Consider the following 14,685-nt stretch of genomic DNA (forward strand, 5'->3'; position numbering starts at 1 on the left):
GACGCAGAACATGTAGGTAGCAGTGGTGTGGCTGCCACTGCAAGTTCCTTGTTATTAAAGGTCTTCTTTTTCGATTTCTCGCGCTGTTCCTTGGGTTTCCCTGGCTGGGAAGACTTCACTGAATCAGTCTCCGGGACTGAGGGTGAGCGTGAAGCCCTACGACCACCTGCTTTTGGGTTCTTCAGCCGCTGGTGGGTGTCATCTTTCCCATTAGCAGAAACCTGGGAAGCAAGTGACCCAAGGGACCCCTTCCTGGCGAGAGGAGCAGAAGAAGCCTTATGCTTCTCTGGCTCAGAAGTAGGGACTGAAATTCCCGATGGTTGGGGGGAGGGGATTGCTCCCAACGTAGGTGGTGTGGGAGCAACAGGGAGGGAAGTGCCCCCCATCATCAAGAGGGAAGGTGTAGTCTCCCAGTTCTAAGAGGCAACAGGAATTCAAGGAACTGATGAGGCGAGAACTGTTCTCGTAGCAGCGGCATATGAGGTGGTCATAGCCACAGGATGAAGCGACTCAAATTTCCTCTTAGCCTCAGCGTAGGTCATCAGGTACGGGGTCTCATATTCCACAATTCTCCTCTCTTTCTGTAAAATCGTGCAGTATGGCGAGCAAGGTGAATGATGCTCTCCACAGTTGACACAGATGGGAGGCAGGGTGTATGGAGTATTGGGATGTGATGGACATCCACAATCTCTGACAGATGGGGCTGGAAGTACAGCAGGAAGACATATGGCTGAACTTCCAGCACTATTAAAGCACCGCATCGGGAGAGGTATATATGGCTTGACGTCACAGCAGTAGATCATCACCTCGACCTTCTTGGGAAATATGTCACCCTCGAAGGCCAAGATGAAGGCACCGGTGCCAACCTGGTTATCCCTCGGACCTCAGTGGACACACCTGACGAAATGAACACCTCACCACCCTAAATTGGCCTGCAGCTCATCAGAATGCAAAAGAAGGTCCTTGTGGAATATAATACCCTGAACCACATTTAAGCTCTTATGAGACGTGATGGTAACAAACATCCCCAACTTGCCACAAGCGGGTAATGCCCGTGACTGGACAGAGGATGCCGTTTTTATCCAAACTGACGGCACATTTCGGACAAGCCCTCCACCTCCCCAAACTTGTCTTCCAAATACTCCACATCAAACTGAGGCATCATGGAAATGAAAGATTCCCCATTAACTCTCGTACATAAGATATACCAGGGCAAATAAGCTTCACTGACATCCTTAGCCTGGCATTCCTCCCATGGTGTGGCCAGGGAGGGGAACGACTTGGGACCATATTTCTTAGCATTAAAGTTAGACTTTGCCTGCTTGGAGACTGCTGGTGGCACTCTACCAGCAAGAGATGACGTACTATGCTTCATGGCTGTCATCTGCCCTGATGCAACCTACTCCCATGGGGCCTTCCCACAGGTGCCACCCAGCTGCAGCAAAGGCCACCTGGCAGGATGGCCATTGCTGGGAGTCCCTAAGCCCAAGGATGACAGGCATCTACTCCTTGGCATGAGTGGAGAGTTAACGGTGCAGGCTTTAGCACAGTGACCCCTGTGTTGTCAGGGGGGCAACACCCAACAGGGTACATGGCAGTCCCAACACAGGGGACTGGCTACCGTGCTGGATATGAGGTACAAAGAAGTCCACGGTCATCATCGGACAGAAAGTGACACTGCGTAGTGAATGGTGGAAAATGCACCCAGGAATGTGTCCTCGCACAAGAGACGGAGAATGTGTGGGACTGCAATGCGATGACGAGAAAGTGGGCTAAAGATCTCAATGCACGATGGACATGATGCACCATGTAAAGTGCCCTTCCACAACTGGATCGCTCTTCGGGAAAATTTTCAAAAATGGAGGTCACACCCTACACCAGACCATCACATAAAGGCCGAAATGTGTGAGCCTCCTTTTAGTCGGCTCTTATGAGGAATACCTTGGGGCCTATTCTTACCCCCAGACCCACAGGGCGGAGTCAGCAGGTAACTCCTTCCAATGGCACTTAATAGTATCCTCACACGCTGCAAGAGAACAGCAGTGAACCGGTTTTCACCAACTGTACACTAATGGTCCATATTTTAGACTTTGGCAAGCAATAAATACTGCAAGAAAGCATTTCTATCTGCAGAGCTGTAACATATTCCCTTCATTTTCACAAATATGTATTCAACAGATTGGCAGGTTTTGATCTCACCAATAATTAACTACAAGTATGGTGAAAATAGTAATTTCTTTTTAATATTCTGTAAGTAATGTGCAGAAATCCATTAACTCTCTAATCATGTTTGAAGATCATGTGCTCTAATCTATGCATCTTTATCTGTTATGACAATAATAATAAAAAATAATAAAAAAAAACAGACAGATTGCAGCTCCAAAGCTAATTTTTATGCGGGTTTCAGCATTTAATGTGAGATATTTTATGGCCTGTTATGCCCTCATGCTCCAAAAGCCACAATTTAACTTCATTTCTGGTGCCTCGGGCATATTGTCCCATTGTACCATCGGTGCGAATAACTCTGTGACAAGGAACTATTATTTGGAATGGATTTGTAGCCATTGCTGTTCCAACGGCCTGGGCAGCCCCTGAAAATAGACACACAGTTTACAATAGAAATGTGTAAAGTACTGTAAGTACTGAGTAAGTTATCAATGATGTAACTGATATGGACAGAGCCTCTGACTGGGCACAGTAAAATTATTACTGTTTAAGAGGCCCTACTGGAAAAAATTCAGTTTGATAGTGGATTTTAGTACAAGACATCGATCAGAATGTACACAAGCTAATGTAAATTCAAAATTGTGTGCAAGAGAAATGAAATGTGTTCCTGTTTTCTATTGCTCTATGCTGGCAAATTGTGTAACTGCTGTTATAAATGATTATGTAGCATACCAAGACATTCCACAGTTCAGAGCAAAGAATAAGAGAATACATTCTGTATTTAAACTAGTTTAGTACCTGGATGGCCAGAAACTTTTGCTAATTCTCCATACGAAACTGTACAACCAGGCCCAACATATTCAGCAAGTTTATTCCACACTTTACCTCTAAATGTGCCTAAAACATTAAAATAGAAAATTACCATTATTATCAAATTTACTGAAAGTATAACCACAGTAGATCATCTCATATTACTGTACCTTCTCCTACAGTAGGGCACATTGATGGAAGAGCTAAATTTGGTAGAGCCTGAATCTCGTGAAAATATGTGTGCAACCACATAACAGTATAAGCAATTTGCTCCTGTGCTGATTTTCCATCTTCTGAACAAATAATTCTTACTTCTTGACTAGAGGATGAAACAATGAAACAAGAAACATTTTGAGGTCATAAACCTGTGCTACACACTAAAGAAATAACATGTCTTAAAGAGTAAAAAATGGACATTATCAATTATGTCATGCAGATATGATGCTCATAGTCACTGAAGTTTACACTCTAATAGTTTTACAGACAGAGGGTACCAAATCGCTAGCTTTTCAAATAAATGGTAACTTGTGTATTTTACTGGGTGTGTACTGATAAATTAGTCACAATATCTGAACAACGACACATGTGAAATATGAGATTCATGAGGCAGCCAAGAACGAAAGTCAGTGAAGAGGCAGTACAGGGAACAAAATTGCCATGAAAGATGAGAAGCGAGAAGACAGAAAAAGAAATTAGCCGAACATTGAAGTATTTGATTGTTTGAGAGATATTAAAATGCATGTAAAGCAACAGCCACAAGAAAAATTGAGACACTAATAATTCAATTAATAAATTAAAGAGAAAAAAGATAGGCTTAACACAGCAACTGACAACTTGCCTATCTAATTTTTTGACTGTCTTATCATCACTGAACTTTCTTGTGATTTACACTGCTTTGTCGCAAGCCATATGGCTGTATCTTGCATTCTGTCATCATCATTCATTTCATTTAGCTATTTAGTGTCTTCTGAAAAGGTCCCAATGAGTTGATCTTCCCTCTGAAACTACAGTTATCTTTTATGTTCTATTCTTCTCTTTTGTTTGTTAGATAAAAACATCTGGTTCTGAATTTCAAGTTTGCTATCAAACTGTGACCACCTAATCTTGTTGGATACAACTACTTTCTTTCTTGGTTTGGTGAGGTTTAAATACACATCTATGATATTGTGGAAGATACCAACAAACGTAACCATATTCATCTCATTATAGTTTCTCTATATTTGGAGTAATATAACAAACCTATCTGTTAATCTTTTAAAATTTATATGTAAGTTAAAGACTCAAATTTAACGGCAATAGTAACTAACAGTTTGCAAAACATTACGTCAAGGAAGTAGACGCTAGCCAAACTGCCAATGTGAGAAACCCATTCCCTTCACGGTGACACACAATGCAACATCTATGATTAGGGCTGTACAGAGTGGGCAAAATAACACTGGCCCAGGAAACATTTATAAGGTAGTAGTATTGTGTCTAGAGCTCTCAACAGCAATGCTCTCAGAGCTCTTACTAAACTAACTGCAGATGAATGTGTTTAATTTTTTTAAAATTGTTAAAGGTAAAATATAAAACAATTCTCAGCCACCTTGCTACACCCACATTTTTGTACACAGAAGACCGAAATACACATGAATGAAGGAAATACAAGACTGACCCTGTGTTAACGAAGATGAGAACTGTTTGGCACAGAAAATGCTAGTAGTGTTTCATTTCACTTACATCTAGTGAACTGAGATAACAGATTGTTTGGACATGGAGGAGCAGAAAACACCGTTTTTATGTAACTGCCAAGAACTTTGTCATAAACCTTTGTTATACTGAGAAATATGCCCCATGATAATGATGGATCCATTATTCCACACACTATTATATACACCACTAAATAGCACAAAGAAACAAGGTTTTCGACTGACAGCTAATCAAATATAGCTTCCTTCTCGCCCTGCTTTGAAGCAAATATGTCAATACATTCTTAAATGTATGAAACATTGAGTAATTTGAATCACATATGAAGGATTCATTTGGGCAAAACCAGTCTACCTGCGATCTCTACTGTGTCGATAAGAGTATATGAATGTATGCTGTCATGCAGCACCTTCAACTAACGTGTCCGAGCTGACAGGATTTTACAGATGTGTATTCATAATATTTTTGCCTACATATAAAAGGGCATCTATTTATGCCACCCTATTCGCTTAAACCAATGATGAAAACTTCCTCTATATGATTTCATTTGGGTGTATCTCCCTCAATATGTGTGTCTACATAACTTCAGAAACTGTGCGGCAGCTTTCAAGTGACAAATCACAAACACTTTTCTGATTGAAATATTGGTGAGGACGGAAAAAAGGGAGAGTGATACAACCCACACATATGCACTAATACATAGTTCTACGTATCTTAATTTGCATTTTTTACTATTGAACAACAATAAAACAAACACAAGCGACAGAGTTAGTACAGTGAAATAGAATGTTGGGGAACAACTGGTACACGCCCTTTTGTTTGTCATAAACAAAATGGCCAAATTCATTCTTATACCACCTTTAAATATTTACGCAGAGCAACACTAAACTTTTATTGTTGATGTTTCATCTTTTATACACAACGATTGAAGATGAGAAATATAACACTATCGCAGTCTGATAACTAAATACTTAATTTTGTTACCTTTTATCCGGTTGGAAGTTATCTCCAACTGTTTCATCGCTTTGTGACAGAAAATGTAATCCTTGCTTGCAGACTCTGACATACAGATTGCCTATTGGAGACGAGACAATGCATGAATTGACCAGACAGCGTGTTTTATTCATTCTTTTCGCCATTTACTAACTGCCACGCTATTACCACATTACATTGACACTTGCATAAATCACAACACCCTCACCCAACATAAAAATTTGGCGGCAATAACAAAGTACATAAGTCAAAGTTATAATAGCTTCCGAAATCAAGGCTTGGGCAGCAAAGCTATTAAGAACTTAAATCGAAATCCGTTGAAATAAGTCTTTATCATCGCGTAGAAATACATATTTCTACCAGTGATAGAAATCAGTCATATAATCTACTAAGATTATAATCTGACTACAGTTTGCAAAATAACTTAGCTGAAAACTTACTGTTTTTACATTTGGCAAACAACAGTGACTTGCTACAGCCACAGTCTAATATTGTGCTACAGCCATGCGCCGTTTACTGGTAAATATTTCAGAATATATGAAGGCAGCTGACACATTTCCATAGAGCTGCAAATGTAACGTCAGTTTTGCACAATTTTGCTAAATTATCTGTACATATTAAATACCCCATAATGGCCACAGAGGTCAAAATCATCTCATTGTGTTGGATATACACTCTGAAAAGTTGCTTTTTGAATAATTAATAGACTAGAATAGAACAGAAAAAGCATGAGCTCTGAGCTCTCTCTCTCTCTCATTTGTTTCCGATGGCTGTTTCACAAAACGTAAGTGTCGCTCTCGTATCTGTAACTTTTGGTTAAATAAATACGCTAATTTTATTGCAATAACCATGTTTGAATTAAAATCCTACTTTCCTTTTCCATTAATGCCACATCTCAATTTATTATGTCGCATATTAGAATTTTTCGGGCTGCAACGAAGGAGAGTTGCCGAAGAATTGTTTGGTGGCCACAGCCGAACGCTACTAGTGTTCAATCGGCATTTACTTTATTAAACTTTTATTTCGTCGTCCCTGAGATTTCCTTTACCGATCTTTTCGATTAATATCCGGGCAATGTAATTACGCAAACTGGGTAATTTTGAGATTAGTCACTTGCCTGTAAACAATGCCGTCGGTCAACGTTCTCGTCGGTCTGATAGGAATCTGATGCTGGTTGGTGCGGTATAATTTTATTATCAACAAGTGAAAATTTTCTATGCACCATTCTATCGTTTCAGGAGTTTTGCCTCCAGCAAAAGCGATAAATAAGTTTTATAATATTCTTTCATTTTGTTTGAATATGAGTAATATATTGGCGCAGCCAACATGTTTCTCATGTGTGATGTTAGTTGATGTTTGTTTGTTTTATTTTTCATGAATCAACAGTATTATTGGAGGCAAGAAAAAACTGATGTTGTCTACACGAAACATACACACATCAAAAAAAGTTTTGCATCACCCCATTTCCCAGAACTCCTGAAGATAGACGTTGACTGTGGATATTGTATCACAGACACAGTCCCTTTGACTGTTCAGAGATGTCACTAAACCTGCCCAAAGATGTAAACAAACATGCATGAACAGCGCCTATTAGAGGGAGGGGGTCCGACAGCCGAGCAGTTCCACTCAATCTACCAGGAAGGAGGTACACGGCTCGTGTTGTCTGTAGTTCAACCAAGCCTAGACGGTCAATACTGCGGTTCGATCGCGTCCGCCTTGTTACTTTGTGCCAGGAAGGGCTCTCAACAAGGGAAGTGTCCAGGCGTCTCGGAGTGAACCAGAGCGATGGTTTTCGGACATGGAGGAGATACAGAGAGAAAGGAACTGTCGATGACATCCCTCGCTCAGGCTGTGCAAGGGCTACTACTGCAGTGGATGATCGCTACCTGCGTAATATGGCTCGGAGGAACCCTGACAGCAACGCCATCATGTTGAATAATGCTTTTCCTGCAGCCGCAGGACGTCATGTTACGACTCAAACTGTGCGTAATAGTCTGCATGATGTGCAACTTCACTCTTGACGTCCATGTGGAGGTCCATCTTTGCAACCACGACACCATTCAGCTTGTTGCAGAGGGCCCAACAACATGCTGAATGGACCACTCAGGATTACCATCACATTCTCTTCGTCGATGAGTTTCTCACATGTCTTCAACCAGACAATCGTCGTAGACGTGTTTGGAGGCAATCTGGTCAGGCTGTATGCGTTAGACACACTGTCTAGGGGGTGCAGCAAGGTGGAGGTTCCCTGCTGTTTTGGGGTGGCATTGTGTGGGGTCGATGTACGCCACTGGTGGTCATAGGAGGTGCCATTAAAACATCTGTATGATATGTGAATACCATCCTCTGACTGATAGTGCAACCATATTGGTAGAATAATGGCGAGGCATTCGCCTTCATGGATGTCAATTGGCGCCCCAATGGCGCACATCTTGTGAATGACTTCCTTGAGGATAGCGACATCGCTCGATTAGAGTGGCCAGCATGTTCTGCAGACATGGGCCCTATCGAACATGCCCGGTATAGATTGAAAAGGGCTGTTTATGGACGACGTGGCCCATCAATCACTCTGAGGGATCTACACCGAATCGCCGTTGAGGAGTGGGGCAATCAGGACCAACAGTGCCTTGATGGACTTGTGGATAGTATGCCACGAAGAATACAGGCATGCATCAATGCAGTAGGACGTGCAACTAGGTCTTAGAGTTACTGGTGTGTACAGCAATCTGGACCACCACCTCTGAAGGTCTCGCTGTATGATGGTAAAACAAGCAATGTGTGGTTTTCATGGGCAATGAAAATGGCGGAAATGATGTTTATGTTGATCTCTATTCCAATTTTCTGTGCAGGTTCCGGAACCAAGACGATGCAAAAATTTTTTTGATGTGTGTAAATGAAATTGACTGATGTAATGGGATTAAAGCAGACTCGAGTCAGCAACAGCAACACGAAATAAAAAAAGGTATGGTTATCAACATGTTACCAGTTCATGTGCTTGTGTGCTCTGCAACGCATAGCTCTTTTAATTCGTGGTCAGTTTTGGATTTTCTGCATTTTGCGTAGTTTGCAGCTCAGTAATTGCAGTAGGCATTGTTCCTAAGCGTTATACTAAGATAGCTACTTTTGCGCTGCATGTAAGGGAGATGAAAACGAGTGATAATGGATTGTTTTACTTTGAAGCATCCATATTGTCATTTTAGTAATTATTCAGTGTGTTGTCAAGAGATTTTATTTTGAAGTATATTTAGCAATTTTTGTTATGACAGAGACAGGTAAATTTGAAAACATGGTTTTTGCAAATGATAGTGTTTCTGAAAATAGCGTTTATTGCGGTAACAATAGTACTGACAGTCGGTGGCAGAATTCTATGCTCACAATGTGGAAGCAGAAGCTAATACATGGGCACAAACAATTGAAAGTGCCCAGCAAATACCTCCTGCCTGCGTTGTTCAATAAAATTGCTGAGATGATTAACGCAAGTGATGAAGCGCTTGCTCCACACATAAATACTACTCTTGCTTAGAGAGATGTAGCGCTGACATCTCAAATAAATAATACCTTGACTGAACGTGACTCAAATTTCGATTCAGGTAAACGACGAATTAGTAAAAAAAAAAAAAAATTAAACGCTGGTTTAGGAACAATAACATTGGAAATTGTCAACCTAAAGGAGGCACAGAAGGATTTACCAGAGACCGTTTCCAAACTATCGAAAGATGTAGAAACAATGCAATCAGCACAGAAGAAGATGGAAGATACGAAGCGCGAATTAACACAATGTGTCGACAGCCTGTCCGTAGCAGCAGAAGAAGTGTTAAAAACCAGGGTAGAAGAGCAAAATGAAAAATTTGATACCGAGTTCGCCAAGTTACTTAAGCATAAAGACAAAATGCTTACCGATAAAATAAACTCATAGTGGAAAATAAACTCATAGGACGCGCTGGGAGCGAAGCGATGGCCGAACTTGACACAATAAAACAAACGCTCCTCTCGGAAATAGACCACATAAAGCACCTTCCACAGTGGCGAGACGGTTTCGTCACAGATGAAAGAAGTGCGCCATGTGGTGGAAACAATACCACAGCCGTCACGCGAATCATCAACTATCGATACGCAAATGCAGGCTGCATACATTGCAGGTCATACTTTAGAGCGTATCAGCCTGTAAACTCTGTACAACAATCGCGTGGTGAGGTGGGGGCAGGTGTAGCCTTAGCTGAGATCTTTCAGGAAGGAAGCCTGTTAAAACACAGACAAGTTCAGGTCTTTATCCCATTCAAAAGACAAGCCTATCCCGTAGTTTTTATACGTTCATTCCACAACATATTGCCCAGGTCATGAAATGAGAGGCAGAGAATACAATTCGTTGACTCACATATACAACCAGACGGTGCTTTATGGGCAACCGAAGCCGCAGAGAACAATTTGAAAAGGCTTTTCTTGCTAAGTACTGGTCAATGGGCATACAAGAACGCCTTAGAAAGCAGGTCATCAGTCCAGAAATTTACAACCCAAAGCAGGGTGGACTTAGGAAGTATTACGAAAAATACAGGGTGATTCAAAAAGAATACCACAACTTTAGGGATTTAAAACTCTGCAACGACAAAAGGCAGAGCTAAGCACTATCTGTCGGCGAATTAAGGGAGCTATAAAGTTTCATTTAGTTGTACATTTGTTCGCTTGAGGCGCTGTTGACTAGGCGTCAGCGTCAGTTGATGCTAAGATGGCGACCGCTCAACAGAAAGCTTTTTGTGTTATTGAGTACGGCAGAAGTGAATCGACGACAGTTGTTCAGCGTGCATTTCGAACGAAGTATGGTGTTAAACCTCCTGATAGGTGGTGTATTAAACGTTGGTGTAAACAGTTTACAGAGGATGGGTGTTTGTGCAAAGGGAAAAGTTCTGGACGGCCGAGAACGAGTGATGAAAATGAAGCACGCATCCAGCAAACATTTTTTCGCAGCCCAGGAAAATCGACTCGCAGAGCCAGCAGAGAGCTGCAAATTCCACAATCAACTGTATGGATAGTCCTACGAAAAAGGTTAGTTATGAAACCTTATTGTCTGAAATTGGTTCAGGCACTGTCTGCAGCTGATAAGATTAAAAGAATCGATTTCTGTGATTTTATCCATGCTCAAATGGAAACAGATGAATCTTTCGTTTCAAAGATTGTGTTTAGTGATGAAGCAACTTTCCACACTAACGGGAAAGTCAACCGTCACAATGTCTGTACATGGGGCACTGAGAATCCGCGGGAAACAACTCAGTATGAACGTGACTCGCCTAAGGTGAACGTTTTCTGTGCCATTTCAGCCAATAAAGTTTTTGGTCCCTTTTTCTTCGAAGGTGCTACTGTAACTGGACTACAGTATCTGGAGATGTTAGAGAATTGGCTGTTCCCTCAGCTCGAACAAGAAGCACAACAATTCATATTTCAGCAGGATGGAGCGCCACCACATTGGCACTTATCTGTCTGTAACTACCCGTCAACTACCCGAGGCGATGGATCGGCCGCCAGGCAGCCCGTGACAGAGCACTTCATCACTGGCCTCCAAGAAGCCTTGATCTTACCCCCTGCGATTTTTTGTTATGGGGGTATGTTAAGGATATGGTGTTTTGGCCACCTCTCCCAGCCACCATTGATGATTTGAAACGAGAAATAACAGCAGCTATCCAAACTGTTACGCCTGATATGCTACAGAGAGGGTGGAACGAGTTGGAGTATCGGGTTGATATTGCTCGAGTGTCTGGAGGGGGCCATATTGAACATCTCTGAACTTGTTTTTGAGTGAAAAAAAACCTTTTTAAATACTCTTTGTAATGATGTATAACAGAAGGTTATATTATGTTTCTTTCATTAAATACACATTTTTAAAGTTGTGGTATTCTTTTTGAATCACCCTGTACATTGAATTGACGAGATACTGGGACGAGCTGGTGGCGCATCTTGAAGGAAAGGCTGCCTGTGCACATAAGGGAAAAGTTAATAACAGCCCTTGACTTTGACCTTGAACACTTTGTCAGTGCTCAATACCATGGACCTAATACGAGAAGATGCGAAAAGCATCACTGGCAACAATGGCTCGCAGTCAGCGAATAATAACAGACCCGGCCACAATAATAGCTGTAACGGCGGGTCGTGGATTAACGGTGGTACGTCGCAAACGGGTGACGAAAGTCAGAACGGCAACAATGGTGGTCCACAGAACGAGCAGGCATTGTTTCAAAGGCAGAGACGAAATAACAATCGGTACCATCCCGGTTATCAAAGTAATCGAAACAGGAACCGACAAAACAACAGCAGGAATCAAGGCCACAATAATCAGTGGTCGCAAAATAATCAAGCGCAAGGTACGCCTGCAAAACAAAGTAGGAATAATTATCATCAGGACGTCTAGATAATCGCGATGGTTGAAGCGCTCCCGACAACTCCGGGGCGTCAAACTAAATGCGACTGTATCGAGTTCCCTGATGCTAGTCGCTGGACAGAATGGGGGCATTAGTTTGAGCAGATAAACATTCTCCGATACAACGATGAGACTGACATCCATCAAGAGTTATTTAATGAGGCAGACAATAATACTGAACATCAATCGAAGTATGTACAAGCCGCTGTTCTGGCAATTGTGGGAGGTATTCCCACGACATTGATTTTAAGCACCGGTGCAAGCGTAAACGTGACAGAAGCCAATTTCTTTAAGAAAATAAGCGCACTCTGTAAAGATTCCGACTTTGCCAGTTCAAAACTGCCAGGTATCTGGTGCTATTGGTGCCAGAGGCCAGACTGTTACGTTGTAGGCACGCATAGGTATAGGATTCGAGAACGGAGCGGATCAATGCACGTTCCTCGTCGTGAAAAATTTAACCGTGTCCTGTCCCGTAGGCATGGAATTCATACAGGAAAGGGACGTCAAAATCGGCTTCCCGCATGTGAAATGCTATATAAAGTTAGGAGGTAAGTAGTTTGTTTTGGTAAAGACAAAAGAGAAACACAGCAGACTGTGTCAAGGAATACAAGTTAAAATTATTAAGAATAGTGCTGTGGGTGCAAAACCATTCGCAGTACACGAAGCTTGCACCTGAACTTAAGAACAGTGGATAAAAGGAAATAGATTCTTCGTTCATACGATGTTAATGGAGAAATACGTCGAGGTATTTTCATTAAAGCCTGGCGTGATCAAGGATTATGTTTACTGGATGGAAGTCATACCGCATGAAACTTACTGTCAAGCAACCTATTCCGTCCTGTGGTCCAAAAGGGCGGCTGCCAAACAGGAGCTCCAGCAGATGATATAGTGGTGTGTTAGACAGCCTTCTCTTTCGCCATACAGCAGCCCATTATTAGCCGTCAGTAAAGGAGGAGGAGGGGTGCGCCTTGTTCTTGATGCATGATCTATCAACAAAATAATTGTTCCAGTAAGAATCAGGCCAAAAGTTTTAGAGACGCAGCTACTGAAATTACACAGAGTTCAGTATCTTTCATCGATAGACCTCCATTGTTCAGCTCAGCCATTATACAGTTAGAGGTACTGTTCTGGCAACCCTCAAACCTTATCTGGAAAACAGAAAGCAGATCGTATCAATCCAAGGAGCGCTATCACGCGAATGAAAGTTGGAATATGGCATGCCAAAGGGATCGGTAAATTTTACAAATGGCTTAAGCTCTCATGGACAATTTGTAATTTGCAGATAACACAACTTTACACTCGAAAGGCATCAAGGCTCAAGAAGAAGCAGATGGTTTGTTTGATGTGACAAAAAAATAGTTTGCTATAAACAAAATGAAAATCAATGAAGAGAAAACCCAAATTGATATGTAGCTTCTGTGACAAAGGATGTAGAAGCTGTGGAACGTCTGGGGTTCATGGTGAACAGCGAACTCACTTGGCAAAACCATACTGCACATGTGTGTGGCAAACTGCCACGAGTCATATACCTCCTGAGATAACTGAAACATGTGGCAACTGATCAGTATCTCCTAATAATATACTGTCCTTTGTTTCACAGCCTTATTGCTGTGGCTTGTTTCTATGAGATCACTCTTCAGGCTGCAAGAAAGCATAATTATTCAAAAAAAATCAATAAGGATCATAACACAGAGAAGAAGACAGGATCACTGCAGGCCACTAATCAGAATATTGGGAATAATGACTGTTTAGAGTCATTATGTATTCTTGTGCCTCCATCATACTAAGGAAAACCTAGATTCCTTCACTAAGAGGCATGAGATACAAAATCACAACACCTGCAACAAAAAGAGCATAAACATATATCCAAAACAAGAGACTGTTTTCCGAACATTGCCCTTAGAATGTTCGGATCACTACCTATGGAAATGAAGGTCCTGCCACTTTCTCCAAAACTAGTGAATTTGTCAGAGAACTCAAATGTCAATAGCAGATTTAATTAATTAGTTAGTTATTTTAATTAATCTGTAAAATTTTTTTGTTACATATTTTTATCTAAATCAGTTTTGTGATTTTTGATGCAGTCTGTACAACCGTGTCTGGTGAATGACATAGCCTTTGTAATAAAGTAGCAGTTTAATTAAACCTTGATCCATCTTGTGTGAGCAGCTTACTTATCATCAACAGGTGTATCATCTCAAAGTCGAATTCTTATGAGCAACCCATACAACTACAACAGCTTGCCAATGACTGTGCTAACTGACATTTACATACACACATCAAAAAAAGTTTTGCATCACCCCGCTTCCCAGAACTCCTGAGGACAAATGAAACTTCCCTACCAACTGAGCTACCCAAGCACGACTCACGCCCCATCCTCACAGCCTTATTTCTGCCAGTACCTCGCTTCCTACCTTCCAAACTATACAGAAGCTCTCCTGCGAACATCGCAGAACTAGCACTCCTGAAAGAAAGGATATTGCGGAGACATGGCTTAGCCACAGCCTGGGGGATGTTTCCAGAATGAGATTTTCACTCTACAGTGGAGTGTGCGCTGATATGAAACTTCCTGGCAGATTAAAACTGTGTGCCGGACCGAGGAAGTTTCATATCAGTGCACACTC

General features: G+C 41.6%; 1 protein-coding gene across 1 annotated transcript; it reads right to left on the reverse strand.

Moving 5' to 3' along the window:
- Positions 1-2,216: 2,216 nt before the first annotated feature.
- On the reverse strand, positions 2,217-5,906 carry LOC124789723 (methylated-DNA--protein-cysteine methyltransferase). The gene is made up of 4 exons (XM_047257174.1): positions 5,647-5,906; positions 3,147-3,295; positions 2,965-3,063; positions 2,217-2,591 (listed from the first exon to the last, which is right to left on the reverse strand). The coding sequence occupies exons 1-4, from the start codon at positions 5,799-5,801 to the stop codon at positions 2,404-2,406; spliced, it is 591 nt and encodes a 196-aa protein (XP_047113130.1). The 5' UTR covers positions 5,802-5,906; the 3' UTR covers positions 2,217-2,403.
- Between the last annotated feature and the right edge of the window lie 8,779 nt (positions 5,907-14,685).

Source organism: Schistocerca piceifrons, chromosome 3, assembly GCF_021461385.2.
Source record: "Schistocerca piceifrons isolate TAMUIC-IGC-003096 chromosome 3, iqSchPice1.1, whole genome shotgun sequence".
NCBI classification, from domain to species: Eukaryota; Metazoa; Arthropoda; class Insecta; order Orthoptera; family Acrididae; genus Schistocerca; species Schistocerca piceifrons.